This window comes from Chenopodium quinoa, unplaced genomic scaffold (genome assembly GCF_001683475.1).
Source record: "Chenopodium quinoa cultivar QQ74 unplaced genomic scaffold, ASM168347v1, whole genome shotgun sequence".
NCBI classification, from domain to species: Eukaryota; Viridiplantae; Streptophyta; class Magnoliopsida; order Caryophyllales; family Amaranthaceae; genus Chenopodium; species Chenopodium quinoa.
In genome coordinates this window covers 1,702,232-1,712,415 of record NW_018742556.1, presented here as the reverse complement: position 1 = coordinate 1,712,415, position 10,184 = coordinate 1,702,232, and the positions used below count along the sequence as shown (strand labels likewise).

General features: G+C 34.3%; 2 protein-coding genes across 2 annotated transcripts; both read right to left on the bottom strand.

The window, feature by feature from the left end:
- Window positions 1-3,550: 3,550 nt before the first annotated feature.
- Window positions 3,551-4,076, bottom strand: LOC110720472 (cytochrome b-c1 complex subunit 8-like). The gene has a single exon (XM_021899508.1). It carries the CDS (start codon window positions 3,967-3,969, stop codon window positions 3,751-3,753), a length of 219 nt encoding a protein of 72 aa, XP_021755200.1. The 5' UTR covers window positions 3,970-4,076; the 3' UTR covers window positions 3,551-3,750.
- A 3,919-nt stretch (window positions 4,077-7,995) lies between these two features.
- Window positions 7,996-9,079, bottom strand: LOC110720471. Its single transcript, XM_021899507.1, has 2 exons — window positions 8,850-9,079; window positions 7,996-8,716 (listed from the first exon to the last, which is right to left on the bottom strand). The coding sequence occupies exons 1-2, from the start codon at window positions 9,002-9,004 to the stop codon at window positions 8,557-8,559; spliced, it is 315 nt and encodes a 104-aa protein (XP_021755199.1). The 5' UTR covers window positions 9,005-9,079; the 3' UTR covers window positions 7,996-8,556.
- Between the last annotated feature and the right edge of the window lie 1,105 nt (window positions 9,080-10,184).

The window sequence follows — 10,184 nt, the reverse complement described above, 5'->3', positions numbered from 1 at the left end:
CTTTTGCGTAGAGTAATTCTTGTGTGTTACGATTGTATAACAAGTATAAAATGGCGAGAAAAATATGTAGTACCACTTAGCTTTTCTGCGTTTCATGGCATTTTTATTTCAAATTATAATACAGCGTAAATAAAATCAGCAACATTCAGATAATTATTGACGAAAAATCAATCTTGAAATGTTTGAAATAGATCACTTTCCCTACATTGTAAGGGAGTAATTACTAATCTGTACTACAAGTTAAGTAGGGTTGATAATTGAAATCAAAAACTTGCAGCAGCTTATTACTCCGTAGTATAATTATAGTCTAAGTAAGCAATTTCAAAAGCCAACTTGGATACAGAGTAAAGATTGTAATATCTACTCTACAGGATTTGATTGTCATCTTGCTTAACCACGTATAGTCGTATACCAGCACAAATCTCTCTTATATACGTCAAACTGAAACCTTGCATTTGAAATAGTCGATTAACAATAATATCGAAGAAGCCAAGCCATGGCAGATAATGTAAGAATGTGTGTGTCAAAATCGTTCTTGTTCAATCAAATTAGACAAGGAACAAAGGGGTTCAACATTAGCGTTTGACTTCCTACGCCAACACTAATGCAAGGTTGATGATAATCCAAATTCCAAATGTATACATCTAGATGATTTTGTTGACATAGGTTCTGTATGTCATGTTGTTCTGTCAAATTAGGACTATTTGACCGAGTTTCCAGTTTAATGGGTTGACAAAAAGATGCTAATATTGGTTATCATTACTACACTTTAGTTCTGACTTTCTTCAGGGGCGGGCAAGAAACACATCTCAAGCATTCCGACACTTTTTTCCGAATACAAGGACTTTGGATACGAATTAATGATGGTCAGTCTTAATATTAAACCATACTAGGTCAAAGAGGAACCCATTCATTTGGAAGACGGAGTCAAAAGAAATAGATGGACACATATAACCTCGAAATCATATTTTGAGGAGCTTTGAGCTTCGCCCAACTCTCTCTCACCTGCTGCAATCGAATTCTCTACATGGATGAATGGATTGGCATTCAGAAGAAAATGAATTCTCTACATGGATGAATGAATTGACATTTAGAAGAAAATACCCAAAATATGTTTTCACTAGAAAACTGAAATATTAGTACTGTCACAACAGCAAAGTAGGCAGTTTGATGTCTAAGTTACACTATGTCACTGTTAATTTAAGAGCTCGCTATACGAGTCCAAAAGATATAGCAAAACACGACTGCATGAGTAATGTATGGACCCCCAATGTCTCTGAAACGAGAGATGAGACGGAGAATAGATTGGACCATTGGGGGAACTAAATGCTACCTGTAACTAGGACCAAGCAGAAAAGCACCGATGAATCCTCACACCCACCTCAGCACCACCACCCCCAAACCCAAAAATAAAAGGGTGACTGCAGGCCAAGAAAACCAGGCAAGCAGTTAGTGATGCCTACTAGGGTCGTAAACTGGTAACCTTGGGATAACCTGCAGCGTAGGACCTGGACTTACCCAAAAAAAACAATAAAAGAGCTACACATTCCTGAGTGAGTCTAAGTTCGCTAACCATCTCAGAATACAATCACATGAAAGATCCAAAATTCAGAAGAGTAAAGTTCAAATGCTACAATATTTGTAGACTTGAACAAAGGAAAAGCAACCAAGAGGGGGAAGGTTCAAAGGAAGCAAGTTAAAAATTGATGCTACACCAATCAAACTCACATTTTATTGTTCCAAATGATGGCATATAAACAGCTTAGAAAACCTAACTTAAATGGAAGCTATCAGGAATGTTGAATCCAAGAGATAAGTAAATAACATAACTCATTCACTGCATACATTAAAGTAGACTTTTGAGACAAGAGTGAGCATTGGTCTGTAACATGTCCCACTCTATTGGTAACATGTCCCACTCTATTGGTAATTTCATGATTTGGTGTACTAGCAAGTAAAAAAGTACTAGCATGAATCTGCCATCTTTCAACTTGTTGTAAACTTGTATATAGGCTTGCAGAAGTAAATTGCAATCCATGTAAATCTATCTATTTACTCCAAATTTCTAAACACTTTGATGTTCAATCTAATTCTAGACTAAAAGCATAACGAAGACACCAGACATGCCTCTACTCCATAATTCTAACCAGTCTAATGTTCAATCTAACTCTAGACTAGGCTCCTAATGAAGACACCAGATATGATATGCCCCAAGCATTGGTTGTTGGTGTACACATTTTTTCCATAAGATGAAAAAATTTCCTGCTGGATTAAACTTTGTTAACTTTACAGATCTTTCAAGGCAGTAGAATTCACAGTTGACAAAGTTACCACAAAACGACATGCATGATTTTCTTTAAACGAGTGTATTTTAAACTTCATGATTCTTTTTGGTTTATCCATGACGATCACCCACCTGACTACCATAAGAAGCACTAAGTCATCGACAATACACCTACCAAATTAAAAACAACCATAAATCTGAGCCATTTGTGTAGAAGAAAAGCTTCTAAAAATAAGATGCAAGGAGGCTTGACATTTCCAAGTAGAAGAATGAATTGGGATTAAATGCTGGTACGTATGCTTCATCAAGCAATTTTCATCATTGTGATAAGGCGCTAACAACTCATTTAACAAGCAATTGGCACATAATGGCAGGTAAGGTAAGGTTTTCATTCATCCTACTTAGTCAATACCATCTCTTCTTGGCTTTCTATATTTGTGCGTCTAGTACTGGGCACCTAAAAATAGGTCTTCACCCTCTAGTCATAATCAAAATTCCCAAGAAACTCACAAAAAATGCAAAAATAGAAAGCTTTGCCATTTGAATATGCAAAAATAATTATAACTCCTGTTGGCTGTGAAGAAATCATACTTATGTCAAAAATTATATCCACCAAATCAAAATTTTGCAGTGGAGATATATTATTATTCTCTCCTAGCACAACTTCTTGTAACCTCGAAGTGTGGAAAGCTTCTGTTCACTGACTACCCATGTTACAAAATATAATAATGGCGGATCACTAAAAATCGAGTAAATGTAGCAAAAGCTATTAAACTAGGCTTTATTTCAGGCTTTCAGCTATAGGTGAATTCTGCCTCACTATCATCAGAATTTGGTATCATTGCAGTGGCATAAGCTAACTAATTCCCCCTCGATAATTCCCTCACCTATATTAGGCTAAAACATCTAAGTATGGAGGAAATGTTAACATTAGCATCTAATCCAGCTCAAATTACTCAACTCCAGTAGTTTACCAAGGGAATGTTGCAGCTTTAGAGTTTCCATATGATCACCGCTACACTGAACGAGAAGACCTTTCTACGAAATCACATATGCAGTATTTTACAACATACAACATAAGACTATCACACAACCAAGCAACTCTTCTCAAAATTAAACAAAGTACCAATCACAACAAACAAAACATATACTCAACAATCAAATACTACAGCTTCATATCACCCATTCAAAAATACTCCGTATAACATAACCAAAAAAAAAAAAAAAAAAAAAAAAACCAACACAATCAACGCTAAATCAACCCAATAATAATAACAAATTCATCAAATTTATTGCAACTTTGTTCAATATCAGTGAAAATTTCTCAAAATCCACATCAAATCCATCACAAATTCAAGAGTAGAACAACTTCTACAAATTTCCCATAAAACAAAAACCAAAGATCTGAGCTTAGAAACATTCAACTCAGGAGATAGAAGAAAAAAAGAAGGATCTGGAAACAAAACCTAATAGCGATGCTCCAATTTCTCCTTCTCCAGGTACCAATTAACATAGGAGTAAACTCCGACGAGAGGTCCGAGCAAAAGAGTGGTGCTAATCCAATTCTCCGTCACCTTGTGAGTCAATTTTCCGGGCAGATCTTTCCATAATCCGGGCATCACCTTCTGCTGGTACGGCGACAAAGCGTATTGAACTGCCCTCATCTTCACCGGAATCTTCCCCATTTTTGTCGAAGATGATGATCTGGAAACCCTAGTTTGCGGAGGAGAGAGATTGTCGTAGGTTGAGAAATTGAAAGAGGGGAAATGTCAATTGAAGGTGAAATTGATTTATTTTTTCTAGGAAATGTGGAGAGGGGTTGAGATATGGGCCTATGGACTAATGGACTCCTCGGGTCATACTGTATGACTTGTTCACTCGCGTTACAAATGGTGTCGAGGTAGGTTGGCCCGAAACAAGAAAAGCATGGCAGGACATGACATGATACGTGTATGTATGTGCATCGGGTCTGAGCCGTCTTTATTTGGGAGAGGCATGACAAAGTATGGTAAAAGTAATGAAATTTGGCTTAGGCATGGTGGTACGTTGGCTTGGCTTAGTTTTTGCATGGGTTGACCCTTGTAATTTTTGTCATGTCATGTAGCTTATTGTTTGGGCCTAGTTAATTCTAAAGCATGTGGACTTGGACCGTGTTTGGTAGTAGCGTTTGAGGTAACGGTTAGCATTTTGACCAGTCAAAACACTACTAGTAAAAAAATTTGAGAATGTTTAGCAAAATAGCGATTCTAGTAGTGATTAACGATAGAGGTAGTGTTTAGGTAGCTTTTCTCAAACGTTAAAAATAAGGTTTTTTTTTTAGATTTTAACACCTGCTAAAAACACGAAAATGGTTTTTAACACCTCCAAAAAAAAAATGGGTATTAACACCATACAAATTTTCAAAAAATTGGTATTACCACCACTTAACGGTTTTCGTTAAAAAATTCCGTTAAATGTGGTCCCCAGTGACACGTGTCACTATTTTATTTGTTTAAAAAAAAATTAAAAAAATTAAAAACCCAAAACTACCCTAGCCCCACCCACCGCGCCACCACCGGCGTCCCCAAACCCACCCCCTTCCGGCGTCCGGCGTCCCAGTGAATCGCCCGGCGCCGGTGACCCCACCCCCACCACCCTTTCCTCCACCTACGCACCCCACCCCTTCCCTTTCCCCATTTTCATTTCCCGACCCACAACCCCGAAACCACCCTAAACGGGTTTTAGGGTTTCGTTTGGGGTGGTAGGGAATCGATTAAGGGAGGGGGAAAGGAGAGGGAGGGCGTTTCCGGGGGAGGAGGAAGGGGAGGAGGGGCGTTTTCTGGGGGAGGGGGCGTTTAGGGTGGTTTCGGGTGGTGGGTCGGGAAATGAAAATGGGGAAAGGGAAGGGGTGGGGTGCGTAGGTGGAGGAAAGGGTGGTGGGAGTGCGGTCGCCGGCGCCGGGCGATTCTCTGGGACGCCGGACGCCGGAAGGGGGTGGGTTTGGGGACGCCGGTGGTGGCGCGGTGGGTGGGGCTGGGGTGGCTGGGGTAGTTTTAGGTTTTTTTATTTTTTAAAAAAATTTTATTTTTTATTTTTTGTTTTTTAATTTTTTATAATTTTTTTATTTTTTTGGCCAATAACAAAGCGACACGTGTATATATGGCCCTACTTAACGGATTTGTAAACGGAATCAGTTACGTGGTGGTAATACCCAATTTTTTGAAATTTGGGTGGTGTTAAAATCATTTTTTTTTGGAGGTGTTAAAAACCATTTTCGGGTTTTTAGCAGGTGTTAAAATCTAAAATAACCTAAAAATAATAACGTTTGGAAATTTTTTATTACTTTTTAAACAATATTTATATGAATTTTGATATATTTTAGTATTGCAACTGCTACTTTTACCAAACATTCATACCATCAAACGTTATTTTGACAGCTAACCTCTACCCACAACTAATTGACCGCTACCCGCTACCTTAACAACTACCCGCTACTCGACTGCTAAAAGCTACCCACTACCACTACTTTTGCCAAACAGGAGCTTGACATGAAGCATGACCCACAACCATCTTTAATTAATGTTTTATAGCCACAAAAACCCACAATTCTTAGAACCCATAACATCTATCTAATGTAAATTTTATAATTTTATAGTTACAACTTGCAAAGATTCATATGTAAGGAAAAAAAAAAAAGGGAAAATTCTTCAAAGGGTGATAATTTTTTCAAATTTACTATGTGTTGAAAGGTACTAATGGAGTAGCATAATTACCCTCCCTCTTAATAAGAAATTGGTTAGACCCTCGCAAAGCAAAGAGAAAGTGTTACAACTAAAGTGATTACATACAAATCTGTATAGTGATTAATGTATCAAGTTGATCTTATAATCTAATTTAGGCTACATGTCCAAGTTTGTGGTATTATGCAAATTATAGAACCCTACTATAATGAATTTTACCTTATACATTTGATGGTACGCAACCATAGTCATCACCAAACCAATAATAACAATCAATTAAGAATGTACTTTTAATTACACTTTTTTTATTTCATAGTTCTCCCAATCTAAGTACTTATAGTACATTTTGCAAGTCGATCTTGCAATTATGACTTGTGACAGAATTGATTGAACTAGTGCTAAGTTTATTTAATTAAAAGTATGTTAAATGTTAATTAGTACTTTTTCTCCTTCTACTTAATGGTTCCAATTTAAGAACTTATCTTTAAATTCCTTGGAAAAAAAAAATACTGTACCAATTAATTCCCCAGATAAACAAAATTTTGTTTATTTGGAGGTATAATTGTCTTTTCAAGTACCAGTGGAGGAGTACAATGCGTCTTTTCATATACTAGTTGATGGTACATGTGTAATTTTCTCACCAACTAGTAATTGAACAACTCATCAAAAATACTGAATAAATGACCTTGTTTTTTCAATATATTTACAAAAAGGCCATCAAATTAACAAAAAACCGTTTATCTCAGATAAACTTGTATTTGTCAAAAAAAAATGATATTATCCCTAGTTTTTCAAATTACTACACTTGTAAAGTTTTTCATATTGGACGTGTTAGTACTTTTTCCTCGAATTTGCTAAGGGTTCGCTTTTTCCCTTCATGCGATGCGAAAGAGCAAACTTTAAATGATTTTATATTTGAATGAATTGCAGAAAAGTGTGACAAGAGACCTTAAGATGATGGACATTTGACGTGTACCTCATTTATAATTTTTCTAGATTGATCATGTAAATCGTTAATTTAATAAAAAGAGATTTCATTTTCTTATCTTCAATAATATAATTACATACATAAATATCACTAACTATCAATTCTCATGTTATTATTAATTTTATTGTCAAAACACGCCATATACAAACTATTATATTACTTTATAGATACGGAAGATCGATAATCTAATCTTAAGTATGTTTGTACGGGTGTTTTTTTCACTAAAACATCATTGATAAGACATACCCAATTTAATATAACCCTCCTAATTTGCACCCCAAATAAATTAGTTTATCTTCCACATATAGAGTCCATTTTCATTAACCCTTGAACAAAAGTTCATTTGCACTATAAAGATCTAGAACACCCTTTATGTAATTTAATATATAATTCCTTTCATAATCTACGTTAATTATGAATGTCGTTATTACCGGTATTCTTATTTCTAGGGTGATTAATTATTACCCCTTACCCAAGATCATGATGAAAAGCCAATATAGTGATGCTAAACCTTACTAAAGTGAACTAAAGATCTAAACTTATGAGAATATTAGAATATATTGTTACACTAATTTGCCTTAATTAGTGATAATTTTGAAACAAATCACAAATTATGAAATGAGACATGAGTTAGTGGATCATTGATGATATGTGTGGCTCAAAATCTGTCTATTGTCACATCTTACAATCCTTACTACAGTACATATACCCTGCTCTTTAACTTATTCATGTTTTTGTACCCTAATTTTTTTTTTCCACTTTATTTCAGTTCTTGGATCAAGTAACAACAACTTTTGTCCTTGCATCATCAAACTTTTATTATTCCTCTCAAATCACTTTCCTCAATAAGAGAGTTGTGAGTTGTCCATGCTCATTTTGTTGGCGGCTTATGCCATAATACATGAAATAATAATACTAGTAGACTTATGCCTCTTGTATGTATATAGCTCATGTACTCGTGTATTATTTCGTCGTGTTCGTATACAACATGTTCAATCATACTATTGTTTCGTAAAATTATTAACTTTCAACAATCAATTGTGTTCTCTATACAAAACACACGTTATAGGGATACAAATACGGGTATACAGATCCAATTTTACATATTTATTCTATATTTATGCGTAATTAGAAAGATGAAAAATACAAAGAAAAGTACAAAGAAGATCATAATAGTCAAGAGCATTCCATCAAACTGATAAAAACATCATTCACAACTCCCACACCCAAAATCAAAAAGAAAAAAAAAATTAAAAGACAAAATTGTCCTCCATCATAACTTGCTTCTTGATCTTTTTCCCTAGATTATGTCATACATACACTTTTTTCCCCACTTTGTGGGGGTAGTGATGTAATTCCCTTCACATATTTCTAGCAGATCACACCAAAAATCTGGGATTTTTTTTTTTTTTTTTTGGTAATTATTTCTAAAATCTAATTTCCTAAAATTTTAGTCACTGCATGAAATTTTTCCCAAATTATTGGGGAAAAAAGTAAAATAAAAAAGATAGCAAGATTTGAGGAGATTTTATGTATATACTATGATCTGATAATTCTGATTAAATTCAGGCCACAGCAACTCCAGTTCTAACAGCTTTTTTAGACCCAGATTTTGAAGATGTATCTGCTTTTCTTAGGGTTCTTCTATTCCAAGGTCTTTCTTTTGATTCATCAATCTCTATTTGTTCTTGTCTGCATTCATCACTACAAAATGGTGTATTTCCCCTGCATAACACAAAATTCCCACATCCATCAGAAAACCAATCCATAACAAAACACGAACATAAACACAAACATGACATGACACGACGCGACACAACAGTAAGAAGATATATGGGTTATTGACTTATTGTATTACCTGTACATAAAGATGTCATGATTGGGTTTAAGTTGTTTGTTGCAGAAAAAGCAAGAATCAAGGAAATGAGGTTGTTGATGATTGAAGAAATCTTCACTTCCTGCATAAAATGCAACTCTTGAATTTGAAGATCTTGTTTTACCAAAGGAAGCCATTTTTTTCAAGGAAAATTAAAGCAGGTAGCTTAAGAAAAGTGATTGAAGAAGAGAAAAAGAGAAGTAAGAAAAAATGGGCACTAATGTTATGTTATATATAAAGAAAATAATAGTATGGTGGACTGACCTCAAATAATATAAAATTTTAATTAAAAAAAAGGGTGGGACCAAAAGTGAATAATTGGGAAAAAAATAATTGGTTAAACTAGTTGTTGTGTACTAAAATTAAAAAAAAAAAAAAAAAAAGTGGAGAATTGAATGATTTGGGTACATAAAAAGAATGGAGTTAATTATTAAAATCAATGGGAGGTGGAATCTATGGGTATTGGGAAAAGCAGCTTTCTTTAGCTATTGCTGTTTGGTACATGCATCTAAGTTTGTTTGTTTTCACTTCAAATTTAGGAGTTTTTAGTTCATTCTATTTTATTATATTTATTAGACAAAAGCCAACAAACACTCTAGAGACGTCAGATAATAAAGCTAAAAATAAGAAAATACAGTGTATTACAAATAAACTTCTTCACCAATTTATGTATGAATTTAACATGCATTTCATCATTAATTACCGTCCATCCATTTCAATTTTATACCCCCTTTTGATTTTTATAGTTAAATTTTTAAAACTTGATAAAAAAAACTCACAATAATATACTTAAAATAATTAAATCCATTTCAATGTGTAGTTTTTTAATATCTAATTTTTTAATATGTAATTAAAATTATTAATGATCAAAAGAACATCTCAAAAGCTATTTCAAGTCATAATAAGACTATCAAATTGAATTTAAAAAAGAATTTTAAATTGTTATATATCTAAAGTCTCAGAACGCTCGTTAGCGAGATTTTTTTATTTAAAGCTAGTTTTATAAATTTTGGTGGGGGTTGGTTGGACCATAAAGAGTTACAACAGTAGCATATAAAAATTATACGATGGAGTTATATATTAATTTATTTAAGAAGTTGATGATGAAATGAATGATGAATATATACTGGTTTCTTGTGCTTTACCAGACAGTTTTTCTGTACAGTGATCTTTTGCCTCCTCTCTTCCAGTATATTTGCTCACCTGTCATTTGGCAGTATAAACTCTTTCATGTTTATGTGGTTTAATTTGTGTATGGCTTTCACGTGTCTTTTTCTTGCTTTGTCCGATTTATGAACGGTAATTAATTTTGGTAAG